Here is a 12769-nt window from a genome sequence, read left to right on the forward strand (position 1 = left end):
GGTGGTTTCGGCGGCGGAATGAACGGTATATATTCGACATTTTTGATTTGTGAAATATATTTTGAATACTCTCGTGTTAGTAAAACATTTGGATAATTTGGAAACATTCATATATAGTATAACAATGAAGACGTTATGTATAATTATTATATGGTAATAAACACAATCGCAAGAAAACGAAAATTCAAAAGTCACATCTGTTTGAATCTTTAGGTGGATACATGGGAGGGTACGGTGGATTTACCGGTGGAAAGAAATTCGGCGGCTATGGAGGTGGAGCCGGAGGATATGGTGGCATGTCCGGCGGTTATGGTGGCGGATTCGGTGGTGGCATATCCGGCAGTTATGGAGGCGGATTCGGTGGTAGCATGTCCGGCGGTTATGGTGGCGGATTCGGTGGTGACATGTTCGGCGGTTATGGAGGTGGTTTCGGCGGAAGTACGTATACAATTTCAAGCGCATTTGATATTTTCTAGGAATGATAACACAGAGAACAGCGACTTTAAACCATACGATTGATTTGATTGCTTGTCTAATTCTACTGCAGTTATGAAAAGACAAATCTTAATTGTAGATATTTAATTGAATTATACGGAGTAAAGATACCATTCTGTATTTAAAATGTAATTTTTGGAACAAATGTGTAGTTATTGGCAAACAGTTATTAAGACATAGCGATTAACATATATTATTGTGTTTATAATAAAACGACGATGGGGAAATGAAACACGCAAGCGCCTTTTCTATATTCCCAGGAGGCCGATATTGCAAATGCGCTCCACGATGCAACAAATGGCAGAAGTTTGTCGGCCGATGTCCATGGTGCAAGAAGGGCTGCAAGCTGGTGTTCTGTTGCAACCGCGGTAAAATGTAAACTCTCTGATGTAAGTTTTCACCTGGATATGCTCGCGTTTCGCAAACAGTATGCTTAATTTGGAGTCATATCGAAACTTTATGACTAGAGCTATCGCTTCTTCTGAAATACATGAGAAGATACATATTTATTTTATGAAACATGTATTCGCTCTCAGACTGTAATGCAAAATGGATAACTGTATTGATTACTTTAGTGTTTATTTTGTAGCAAAATTTAATAATTGAAATAGACAACTAACTAACTGATATTTGTTTTCTTCACAGAAGCGGACAACTTACGGGTTTATCCTGATGACTCCGTTGTACATTTAGTGTATTTATTTCCATTAAAGCATTTTGAAAATACAATTGGTCAATTGGTGTACACTCATTCGTAATCTAATGATTCCTTATGGTGTAATATCGTTGTATAGAGTTGCTATCAATTTTGCGGTGATTGCGTGATCAGGGTCGTTTAGAACTCAAAGGTGAATGTCCCGTAACCGCAGTGGAAAGCGCACTAGCTTCTCACCGAGGCGTCCATGGTTCGATTTTGTAAGTTTGGTTTGTGGTCACGAAGCCGACCAAGAGAGCTTGTGTCGGGTTTTACAGTTTCCCCACAACAAAAGACCACACTCCCGCGCAACATCGTGCCATCGTACTTAGCATAAGCTAATATAACTTTCTTCACCATCGACAGAAGTAGTTCTAATAAGATATGTGTGAATATCATTCGGGTAGAGTCACACCACGATGATTGCCATTCAAGCATGCAATTGATAAAAATGGACTATACTATGGCATGTATACATAATAGCATATAGTTGCATACTCCAATGGGTTATAAACCTCCGATAATTGGCACAGTGAAATGAGGCTAACATCCGCGTTGTTTTGTTACCTCACTAAAATATATATCGCTAAGTAAATACTAATATGTTCGCAAAGTAGGTTGTGTTATGTTGCTAGCCTTTATGATGTAAGTGACATCAGTTCGCTGCGCAAACTAAGATTTATACCCTTTTTAATACAGTGTATTGTTATTATTAGGTATCTCGACCATAATGAAAACAATTACAAACTTTGCAAGCAAATGTATACTTCAGAGAAATGATGTGTTCCAATAAGCAAATATACCCTATTTAAGCACATGATTGGTTCCAAATCCAGTATAGCTGTAAATGTACATACTATATTGAATGACATGTAAGAATTAAAAATATTGGATTGGCTTTCCTCAACTCTGTATAATAGGTTTTATAAAAGGAGCCATACACTGCTTAACAAATGATAAAAGGCATATAACTCTACTAAGAAAGATTTGTCAAGGCCCTCGAGAAATAATCAAGGTAACACTTCATGGTGACACGTCGAACTAAATGTCAAAGCAATACATCTACAACTATAAAGTAGTTCTCTTAAGCTAAATTTGGACCAATTGCTTATTATTACAGATGAATTCAGCCGAGGCTTATAAAATGATGTCAGATACTTCATCATACTTGCACACATAATGGTAATGCCTATTACGTATCACGTATACTTCTTATACCGTAAAAAGAGTCCATTCCACTGACCGACCAACCGCCTGATTACTATGAAATAACTCCTGTTAAACTTGTAGGCGGATGTATACATACATACCATCACTAACAGAACTTTAGTCAACAAAAGCGTTTTTATTTTGTTCAGTCGTTTGAACGACGAAGTATTATCCTAGCTTCGTTCAAGGTGTATCATACTGCTCCTTTTTAAAGAGTCAATTAAGAATAGTGTTATAGCAATTAGCGTTAAATAAAATGATACAATATTGATAAGATCGTCTATTTAGCTCAGTTCTCAACTAAAAATACAAATATGAATTCATTAGACAAAACTTTCATCAATTTATTTCAGTGGCACCAAACTAGAAAGGCCGACCATAATAAGGTCATGTGACTGACTGTTTCATTTTATTTAAGTATGTGTCGCCTGCAAGGTGCGAAATGGTTTTTTACATGGCGTCGATATCTTCCAGCCCTGGCTTCTTCCTATCTTATCTTAATATATTTAATTAGAACGTTTTATTATCCAATGAATTTGACAAATGTTGACAGTGTTATGGTCATAATGTCTATGCCAACTTTTATCGTTCGGCGTATTCCTAACTTAATTCCCAGTTAGGTCCCTTTCACATCAACATAATGTTTGGTACTTCTCTTGTGCAGGTATGTATTCATCATCCAGTCTTAATGACTCCGTGGTGGCATATTCTTCAGGCTAAATTTGATCGTCAGAATAATCGCCCAAGTAGCATCGGAGTTATTTGCCTATTATAGCAAAATACATTTAAACTCTGTGCAAAAAACTTACGAATAAATCATACAAGCATTATAAAAGTTGGTTGAATAGGTTTATGGCCACGACATACATGTCAAGTTCGAAAGCCAGATGAACACCAGAGTTAAACTTTCGTCAGAAGCCGATAAGCCACGCCCACTGAAAACCCATGATACTCTTACCGCAATGTCTGTCAGAGATAGCCGTACTCAAATGCTGTTTCAAATAGAAGCATAACCCAAACCACTGAAAAATTTCTGTCTCTTTCAATTTGTTCGTCATAAGGACGTCCTCTGTGGCTTTTTCGTATTCTCATAAATCATTTCAAATTTAAAACATTTCCAGATATAAATGACTTTATATGTTTTATTTTTGTTTTGTTTTCTGTGTTTTCACATAGCCCTGTGTTAAAACATAGACCTATGATGAACTATACATACTCCCGCCTTTAACGTCCAAGGTCTAATTCTTATGATAATAGCCGAAAATGTTCCGATTGTTTTAATGTTTAGCGTGAGGTTAGGAATTTGTCATTTGATAAGTGAATTATCGCACAAAACTTATCCTCCACCACAGCATTTTAAATTATTAAAACTTTATTACTTTTATCTGTTCAAATGTTAATAGTTGCAACTTTGAACAATTGTACTTAAAAGCATTTGTGCTTAAAAGCTGTATCATTATTAAATTTAACTACCCATGTGACCGTCCGCATCTTGGTATACACGTTCAACGTCAAGTTGTATAATGATTTTCTCAATTCTGTGTAGTCATGAAACAAGAAAAAAAATCTCTTTTTTACTTTCAGTATTTCATTTTTTTCAATTTATCGCTGTATGCCAGAAATGATACCGAGCAGATTTATCATATTCTGTGCATCATGGAAGCTTCTTGAAATGGAGAAATCACTGTAAAACAAATTAGATACCTTCAATGAAGGGTCTGAAATTAAAACGAATATTTATAATAATATTCAATATTAAGCACAAATTGAAATTACATTTGCATGAAACTTGATTGTTTCGAAAACGTTTAACGTGAAAGTTTTCAGAATAAGAACAGATCAATGTTTTAATATCTGAGTAAACAACATAACAAGTTCATTTTACTAAACAAAATAAAAACACAACATAGGAACAACTCAAATCTACAAAAATACGCATATTTTCTCAAATGTTATGCAGTTTATTTAATTTATATATGAATTCCACTCAAAATCCTACTCAGTTCATATATTAAGTACATTTGCCATCAATGTCAGCTAGCTTCCTATCAAACGTGTGTTTTAAATTATATTTATAATTGTTCATGATTTGAGAGACGATATCGGCTCATAAAACAAGTCCTTCAAATGTCTTTAATCCTGTGTGTAACAAAAGCTGCAGGGATCCATTTAATGCTTTAGGATAAATTCCATCGTACCAGAGCAAGTACTTGTTTGGGCTGTGCATTGTAATACAGCAATCCACAGTAACAATGCGCATGTATAAATGCTCAAACGAGCTCAAAGTATGAACAACACACATAAAGTACATATAAATTCGACCTATAAAAATGACAAAAGGTGACGGAGAATTTGTTTTTGAAGTTCCTTACAAATCATTATAATTTTAATACACGTTGACAAGTCAAAGATTGATGACATTCTTTTATAACGCCCGTGTCCTTTTATTAGATTAGTGTCATTTTAACCAACTATTAAACACATTGGAGATTTCCTTTTATAGGTTCAATTCCACAAATTCATGTTTTTGTTAAATGCACATTGTATCAGTATAACTTTGATAACTCGTTATTTGTGAGGGGTTTCATTATTTGTTGGTATTTGAATTCGTTAACATTAGTACTAAGAAACATAAGTCATAACATCTAATAACATTTACTCAACGAGTTTTAATGCATGTTTAAATATGTATTATGGCAACAAATAAACATTATTTGAGTACATGATGTGTTATATGCATTTTCGTGAAAGAGGAAGCGGAAAGTATAGATCACAATGTGGTCGATAGCCATGAATAATAAAGAGTAAAACACATCTTTAAATACATTTCTGCTCCAATGTGATCGACACACGCATTTTATTTTTTTAAGTTGATTAAATTGAACAACTTAAACCATTAAAGCAGATAATTAAATAAAAGACATCAACTTATTTTTAGAGTGTTTTATGTAATAAATGACATGAAGTAAATTCTTAATGAATAACAATTGATCATTAAAAAATAGGTACAAAACTCGCCAAATTACGTCATCTAACTTACTTAGAATACAACCTCCTTGGCTGATACATTGACTATGCAAAATCTAACACAGAGAATGTGTATCGGATGACTGGGAGTAGGCGGACCTTTAAACACCCACGAAAGGTGAAATTCTTAGTGATTAAGTTTTGTACTTAATGATTGCCTATCTGCAATTTCATTGGATTACAATGTAGGTTGTATTCTAAACATTAGTCTATGACATAACGCATGCGCATAATAAGTTAACGTTTGTGTCTCTTGTTCAGTGCCGTTTGGCCCCTTACCTTCTGCCCCTAAACAGGGTTTCAATTTGCGTGATTCACTTCTGGGCTATTTCCTATATTGTATTATTGGTGAGAAACAAATTGAAAATGTACAATCAAAGTGCATGGTTGAGCTAAGGGGAAAATGTGAAAGATGGGAATTTGAAAAATAGTGCAACGTCAGCGAAGTAAACACTTTTTAACATTGGGAATTCGAATTAATTTAACACTTTAACTGTCTTCACCTGCACGTGTTTACAATATACAGCCAAATGCACACAAGACAACCCAAAAATTAAGAAGAAGTTCCTACTATATAATGTTCTTAAAGGCTTATTTTGTTTGGAAGCTATATTTTGTGAAGATAATGTTGCCAGTTAACGAGGCTTGCCGAGTTACTGGCTACGAAACGTGCCCGAGGGTCGGATTTTTCTATCCGGAACGGACACACATGATTGATATTTTTTCTAGCATACCTTAAAGTACATTTCTTTTGTGAAAATATACATAGAAAAGCACATTTTTGTATATTTCACCAAAAAGCGCGTGCGATGATGTGTAATGACTGACGCCATGACGCGCAGTAATTTTTATCTACTGTATATATCAATAAGTTCCTTCAGTATCACGTCTTTTAAGAGTTATTTTGCTTTGTTTTGAAGGTATATTTTTGTAAAGTAAATGTTAATGAACCAATCTATTGAAATCTCATAATTATGGTTACATAAAGGGTTTAATAAATTAAATAGAATTCAAAGTATTACGTCACAGCGTTTGTCATGGCATGGAGGTAGATTTCAGATGGAATTTTCCAGCACGGCTGAATTCACTATCCGGTGTGCTAGAACAATGCTATGTTACACAAATGTTATATAAGAAAAAAATGAGGAATATCTATATTTTAAGTTAATACGTGTTTACGCTTTAGTGTTTAACTGACCGGCTATAACTTATAAATAAAGCTATTTTGATGCATTTGTGGTCTGTGGTGTTTGTATGTCTGTGTCTCTCGTTCAGTGTCGTTTGGGTCCTTACCGACAATGTGGCTTCTGTCATAATACTGGTATGCAAGTACATTTAAAATGGACAGAGACTATTGTCCTTAGAAATGTTTGGCCTTTGCATAACATTCAGCTGAAATCCCCCCCCCCCCCATTAATGAAATGAATATTTACATTGGTTGGTGTTTGATGGCTGATCCCATCGGAAATATTAACTAAGAGCATTATGAGTTTCAGAACTTTTCAGAATGGTACAGTCACACATATTGACGATTTCTAAAGAATGTATTCGTTTGTCAACGTCAAACTTACATTTGTGCAGAGAAAACATATCTCCAATAGTTAAAATGCTTGTTTTCGTGCATGGTTTGTGTGTTATTGGCATTTTATTAACCAAATTGGCCGATTTTGCTTTTTAGTTGCTAGCGAAATTCTATAACGCCGCCATTTTGTTTATACGGATGTGACGTTTTGACGATTTCTTACCTAAGCGATGTGGATATACATACAAACAAATAAGTTTACATTACTAAAACATAATGGGACTTTAAAGCCCCCCAATGAACACCTGTATCGGTGACCGTTCCAGGGCGGTGTATAATGTTAATTATGTGTTGATGCTTGTGTGGTATATTTGCATTGTTTGGTAATTTTTGTCGTTTGGTTCTCTCTCGTTCAGTGTATGTTAGGCATTAGTTCTGTGTATTTAAACAGGGTCGTTGGGTACTGGGCTTGTCCCTGAAAATTCCATAACGATATAAAACGATAATAAATCATAATCATTGAGCAGCAATAATGATTAAACATGTATTAATATTTTATAAGTCTTAAATTGAAATAAATACACTAAATGTACAATGTACAATGACGTCATCAGGAGAAATCCTTGAAGTGTCAGGATCTGAAGAGAACAGACATTCATGTTTTAAATGTCCGCATGTATCAAGAGTCAATTTGCCTCTTAACGCAATTAATAACACTTTTCGTTCGATCATATAGTTTAATTTATGAGTTAACAAACGTTTTACAAAACAATAAATATCTATCCTCGCATTTCACACGAAGCGGTTTAATTAATGCTGAATGTGAAAAGCGAAAATATGAAGTTGAAATCAACCTCATACATATTATATTTTACCACGGTTGCAGTAGAAAACCAGCGTTCAGCCCTTCCTACACCTATCCACCTTAAATGATTAAACCAGGTATACATTTTGTTTGCCTATTGTTTCTTATTATCATACAATGCGCATAAATAGTAACTTCGTGAGTGTAACTATTACTATAAAATACAGAACTTATTTTAAACATGTCTCTGTATGTTAGTATCACGATTTTATTCGAAGAGATATTTTTTACAAGTCAATATGCACCTTACCACTCATTCCATACCGCCCCGATAACCACTGGACATGACACCACCGTATCCGACACTGTGTCATCCAAAGCCGTATCAACCAGCGCCACCTCCATATCCGACTCCGTACCTGCCAGCATCCTATCCACCGCCGTATCCGCCACACCGTGTCTACCACCTCCGTATCCGCGACTCATTCCCTATCCACAGGCGCCAGTGCCGTACTCGCCTCCGTAGCCACCGTTACTCTTACCATTGCATGGTGGCCGTTTAACACGGGCAGAAACTGCAACAGAAATATAACCAACAAACTTTAAACCGATCGATTGTTTTCATACAAAAAAAGCTAAATTCAATACAAATTTTGTTTATTATTAATCAACTATCACGTATTTGACGCAATACGGGGGTAAAAGCGCTACCAATACCAGACAATTAAAGACAATATATGCCAGAAACCCGGTTTAATGGCACTGGGGAAACGCCAAAGACATAGAACATAAAACAAAAAATCACAAACAAGAAACATGGAAGAACAGCACAAAACACCACAAACAGCACAGTGCATACATACTATATATAAAAACTAGGTATGTTTATCAATGATTGTTAGGTACAAAACTCGCCAAATATAGGATTCGAGAAATGGGCAATTTTCATTGGCTTTCGAAACTCGCCTAATATGAGAAATATGAAATTATTTTAAAAGGTAGTCATTTTGTTTTCCGTTTTTCCGACTGTTTTGAATTTTTTTGCTTCGTATAAACCTTTTTGGAATACTTGAACCTATTGAATGATTGACCTACTCTGTACGGTTTGATATAACAGTTGTATTTAACCCGTTGGTTGATTTTACGACTATTATGCTTTTGTACACCGACAAAATGGACGACGAAGGTGAAACATTTGACGTTTTGGCAAACGATTTACAAAATTAAGATAAAAAGACATGCTTCCTTACATTGTACAGTGCTTTATACATAAGTATGTGCAATGTCACTTTAAGGATGCATGTCAAAATCAGCAAAGTCAAGTCTAGAAAAGCAGACACCATGAATGAATAATGGATGAATACGGCTTCAGTGTAAACTTAAGGTAAGTTATAAGAATGATTTTAACCAAAATGGTAATAGTTAATTAATAAAATACTTATTAATTATGTGATTTCATATTGGCCCAGTTATTTGTCCTCGGTCATCTGTATTTGCCTTCGCCCTTTCGGGCTCGGGCAAATACAGCTAAACTCGGACAAATAACTAGGCCAATATGAAATCACCTAATTAATAACATTATAATAACATGATGTCTTAGTAATTAATTGAAAATGTTATAGGCATTATAAAGTAATGTCGATACATATTGTAGAGACCCATATATACTTTTTTAAACCTAGCGATTTAATTTATTGCTAGGGCCTCTGCTGATGGTAACAATCGATAAAAGCTGTCTGTAGCTGTGGTTATACAAGAACTACTGACTGACATAACATGTGCCAGCATAACATACATAATAATATTCATCTTCAAGTATATAAGCTGTAACTTATGCAATGTTGTAGCCATCGTATGAAGCAGTCTCTTCTAACATACTTTAACAAAAACACATCCAAGTGTCTAAACTAGTCCTACCTGCATTGACTGCGTCTCGAGCGCAAACTAACAGCCATTGATACATTATGGTGATGTGTCTGGTCGGTGAAACCTCCTTGACTGCGGCTACATCAAGCCCCTGCTTTATACTTTTCACTCAATCAGCATGTCATCTAAAACACAAGAAATACTTCGTTCGTTTACAGTTATTTGTGTTTTTGAAAAAAAAAGATCGATCAATCAGCCGATTGTCACCACAGTTTACTTTCTATCCAAAGAAAATCGTGTAAAGATTTCCTAATCAGACGGAAATCATGATGCACATACATTTATAAAAATCTTTAACATGGAGATCCGGAATACTACTTTATTTTGAATCAGAATCCTTAAAACCATTAGGTATAAATATAGAATAATATGTCTAAATATTGCTTGATTTTCGTATATTTCATTTATTTTGTGGCTTACAGTGGAATTTTCATAATACGTAATGATAACTGATAAGTTGCGAAACGTACATATAGGTAAAGCCCAGCTATGGTAGGTTTCGAGGACATTTGATATCTAGAGATTCGTTTTCTTGAATAATTCAGACAATATCAACACATTTCCTACTAGTGTATGCCAACGTTGAACTGTAATCAAGTGTAAGCAAGAATGAATATTCATTACATAATACCGTTAGCAAACAACCATGAGTAATATTCCCGTTGGTTTGTTTCCATTAAACTAGTATATATTATATAAATCAGTGGCTAGCCAAGCGAGCGATGACATATGGGGACGAGAACGTCTCTGCTTTGAGTTGATTGTTTATGCACTACAGGAACCATCTTAAGACTATAACTACACAAAAGGTTTACGGAAATATAAGCACTTGCAGTACAGGCCCCTTAGAATCATCCTGATTCATTAGAAGTTTGATAATGATAAACATTCTTATCCATTAGAGGTTTAATAATGATAAATCTTACAAAAATGTGGTACGCATAGTCTAATCACTATATGCATATATCCAGCATGCTGTCAATATATACAAATATATATTTATTGCTCAAATTAAATAATATTTTGAGTTATAATCGCTATTCCAATACTTTTAGATTTCACATTTCGCCACCAGACTGTTTCTCCTTTAATACGCGAATCAAGGCTGATAATATAAATAGTTATTTGTTTTGTTTTGATGGACAACCAAATCAGCGATAAATAAGGAAACCCGTGTACTAAATTACGATTTAAGAAAAAGCATGAAATATACTTATTTATGTATTGTTCAACGTCAAGGTACTAAGTCGGGTCGAACTCGTATGGATAATGGGAAAACGTAACACAAGCTTTGAATGAAAATAGGGCATTTATTAATGCTAAAAAAGTGTTTTTACGAAATATCGTAAAATAAAACATAAGTGTCAATAGCATGTGTATAATAACATTTCCCGAAATACATATCTGGGTGGAAAAACTTATATATACGAATATGAGTATCCCAATTTCACTTACATTCTGCCTCCCTGTTCCTGGTAAGTATGCGTTTCTGATTTTCAGAGAAGGCAGAATAACAGTTAAGCTGCTGGAGTTGGTGTTTTTGTTTTTTGAAGGAAGAGAGATGAACAGTAAAGCTAAATATATTTTGGTTGAATTTCTGTAAGAAAATACTGATGAAAAGTGAAGTAAAGCGCCTTATCCTTGAAAAGCATTTTGAAGAACAAAAACACACTGCAACACTCATTGTGTTTGGACAGCCGAGTGGTATTTACTTTAAGTATTTTTTTCCACATGAATGTATTACTTAATTAGGCTTAATAATTGTTATTTAACGTGTTCATGCAAATTCAAATGAATTTGAAATAAAGATACATTGATTAGATCGATTGAATGTAATCGCGACAGGCACAACTATTCAATGACTTAATGGCCTCAATAAAAGGAGAGAAGAATAGCAAATATATATGAAGAAAGAAGGGAAGAAGCAGCAATACAATTATGCATATGACATACATGATAGGTTATATATATAAATATATATCTTAAGAAAAGCATTATTGTAATAATTAACAATCAATTACAAAACGCATCATTACAAGTAAGAATTGTTATGACCATCAAACGTAACAGACATAGAGAAAAACAAAATTTAGTGAAAAACAGTTAAACAAAAGTAATTTCAAATAAGAAATTTGCTTAAATTTGAGTACATAGAATAAGAATAATGTCCGCAGTCAGAAAGTTCACAAAATAGCTTTACTGGTGCTGGGTCCACATAATTTAATACACGTGAAATATTGAACGCACTTTATGACGACTATTTAAAAACACGTTCTTGAACTGTAGAAACTTTTATAGAAACTTATTCGGATTTCCGACTACCAACTTCCAACTACCTCCCAACTTTACCGTCATGAATTCTGCCCCTGATATACCAAATATTCGAGAACATTTTAAGAATCTTCAAGAACTTTCCTTCAAGTTCGATAAGAATCTTGTTTAGAAACTTGAAATTCTTTACATGAAATAAATAAAAAGTTTAAGTACATTCTCAAAAATCCTGACAAAATCATTAAAAAACTGTATGCACAGGTCCCTGTCCCAAATAACATAAAATTTATACAGTAGCATGACAAAACTCACTTTTTGCAAATTTGATGGTCATCTTGGCATCTGTGAGTTGATAGAAGAAAACCCTGATTCACAAGCCGTTGAAATGTAGCCGGCGAATTCTTCACCCTTAATGGCAAAACCTTGTACAGGTAAAGGCCATTAGGTGTCTCAAAGGCTGTATCTTCTTAACTCGTTCTGGTATTGGAAAACAATCCTTTGAGAAAATCAAATTTTGTCACATATTTCGCTTTTACCATTTTGTTTATGCAATTATCGATTCTCGATATAGATATCCGTTTGGTCACATTATTTATTTTACAATAATATGTGCACATTCTGTATGTCCTATTTAGTATCGGCACAAGAACATATTATGAACTTTTATTGCTCTGAATTGGTTCAATGAAGTCATAATACAACACAACACATCTTACTTTGTCTCTAAGGTATTGCTGTCTCAAAGGATTCATGCTATATGGATGTTGTTTTAACAGGTTTAATGTCCTTAACAACGCCAGCATGATAAATTGTATCAGTC

At 34.3% G+C, this 12769-nt stretch overlaps 1 protein-coding gene and 1 long non-coding RNA gene across 2 annotated transcripts; one reads left to right on the forward strand and one right to left on the reverse strand.

The window, feature by feature from the left end:
* On the forward strand, positions 1–968 carry LOC128230592 (uncharacterized). The gene is made up of 3 exons (XM_052943007.1): positions 1–25; positions 214–438; positions 756–968. The coding sequence occupies exons 1-3, from the start codon at positions 19–21 to the stop codon at positions 872–874; spliced, it is 351 nt and encodes a 116-aa protein (XP_052798967.1). The 5' UTR covers positions 1–18; the 3' UTR covers positions 875–968.
* Positions 969–6902: 5934 nt separating this feature from the next.
* LOC128232538 (uncharacterized) lies at positions 6903–12769 on the reverse strand. The gene is made up of 4 exons (XR_008260545.1): positions 12262–12769; positions 9670–9803; positions 8063–8327; positions 6903–7585 (listed from the first exon to the last, which is right to left on the reverse strand). It is a non-coding gene; the product is annotated as an uncharacterized LOC128232538 (long non-coding RNA).

This window comes from Mya arenaria, chromosome 4, assembly GCF_026914265.1.
Source record: "Mya arenaria isolate MELC-2E11 chromosome 4, ASM2691426v1".
In the NCBI taxonomy this organism is placed as follows: domain Eukaryota; kingdom Metazoa; phylum Mollusca; class Bivalvia; order Myida; family Myidae; genus Mya; species Mya arenaria.

What these genes read in the sequence shown, in the direction of transcription:
- LOC128230592 (XM_052943007.1), top strand. An exon ending in TGGAGGTGGTTTCGGCGGAA is followed by an intron (nt 439 to 755) that starts GTACGTATACAA and finishes CTATATTCCCAG; the next exon opens with GAGGCCGATATTGCAAATGC.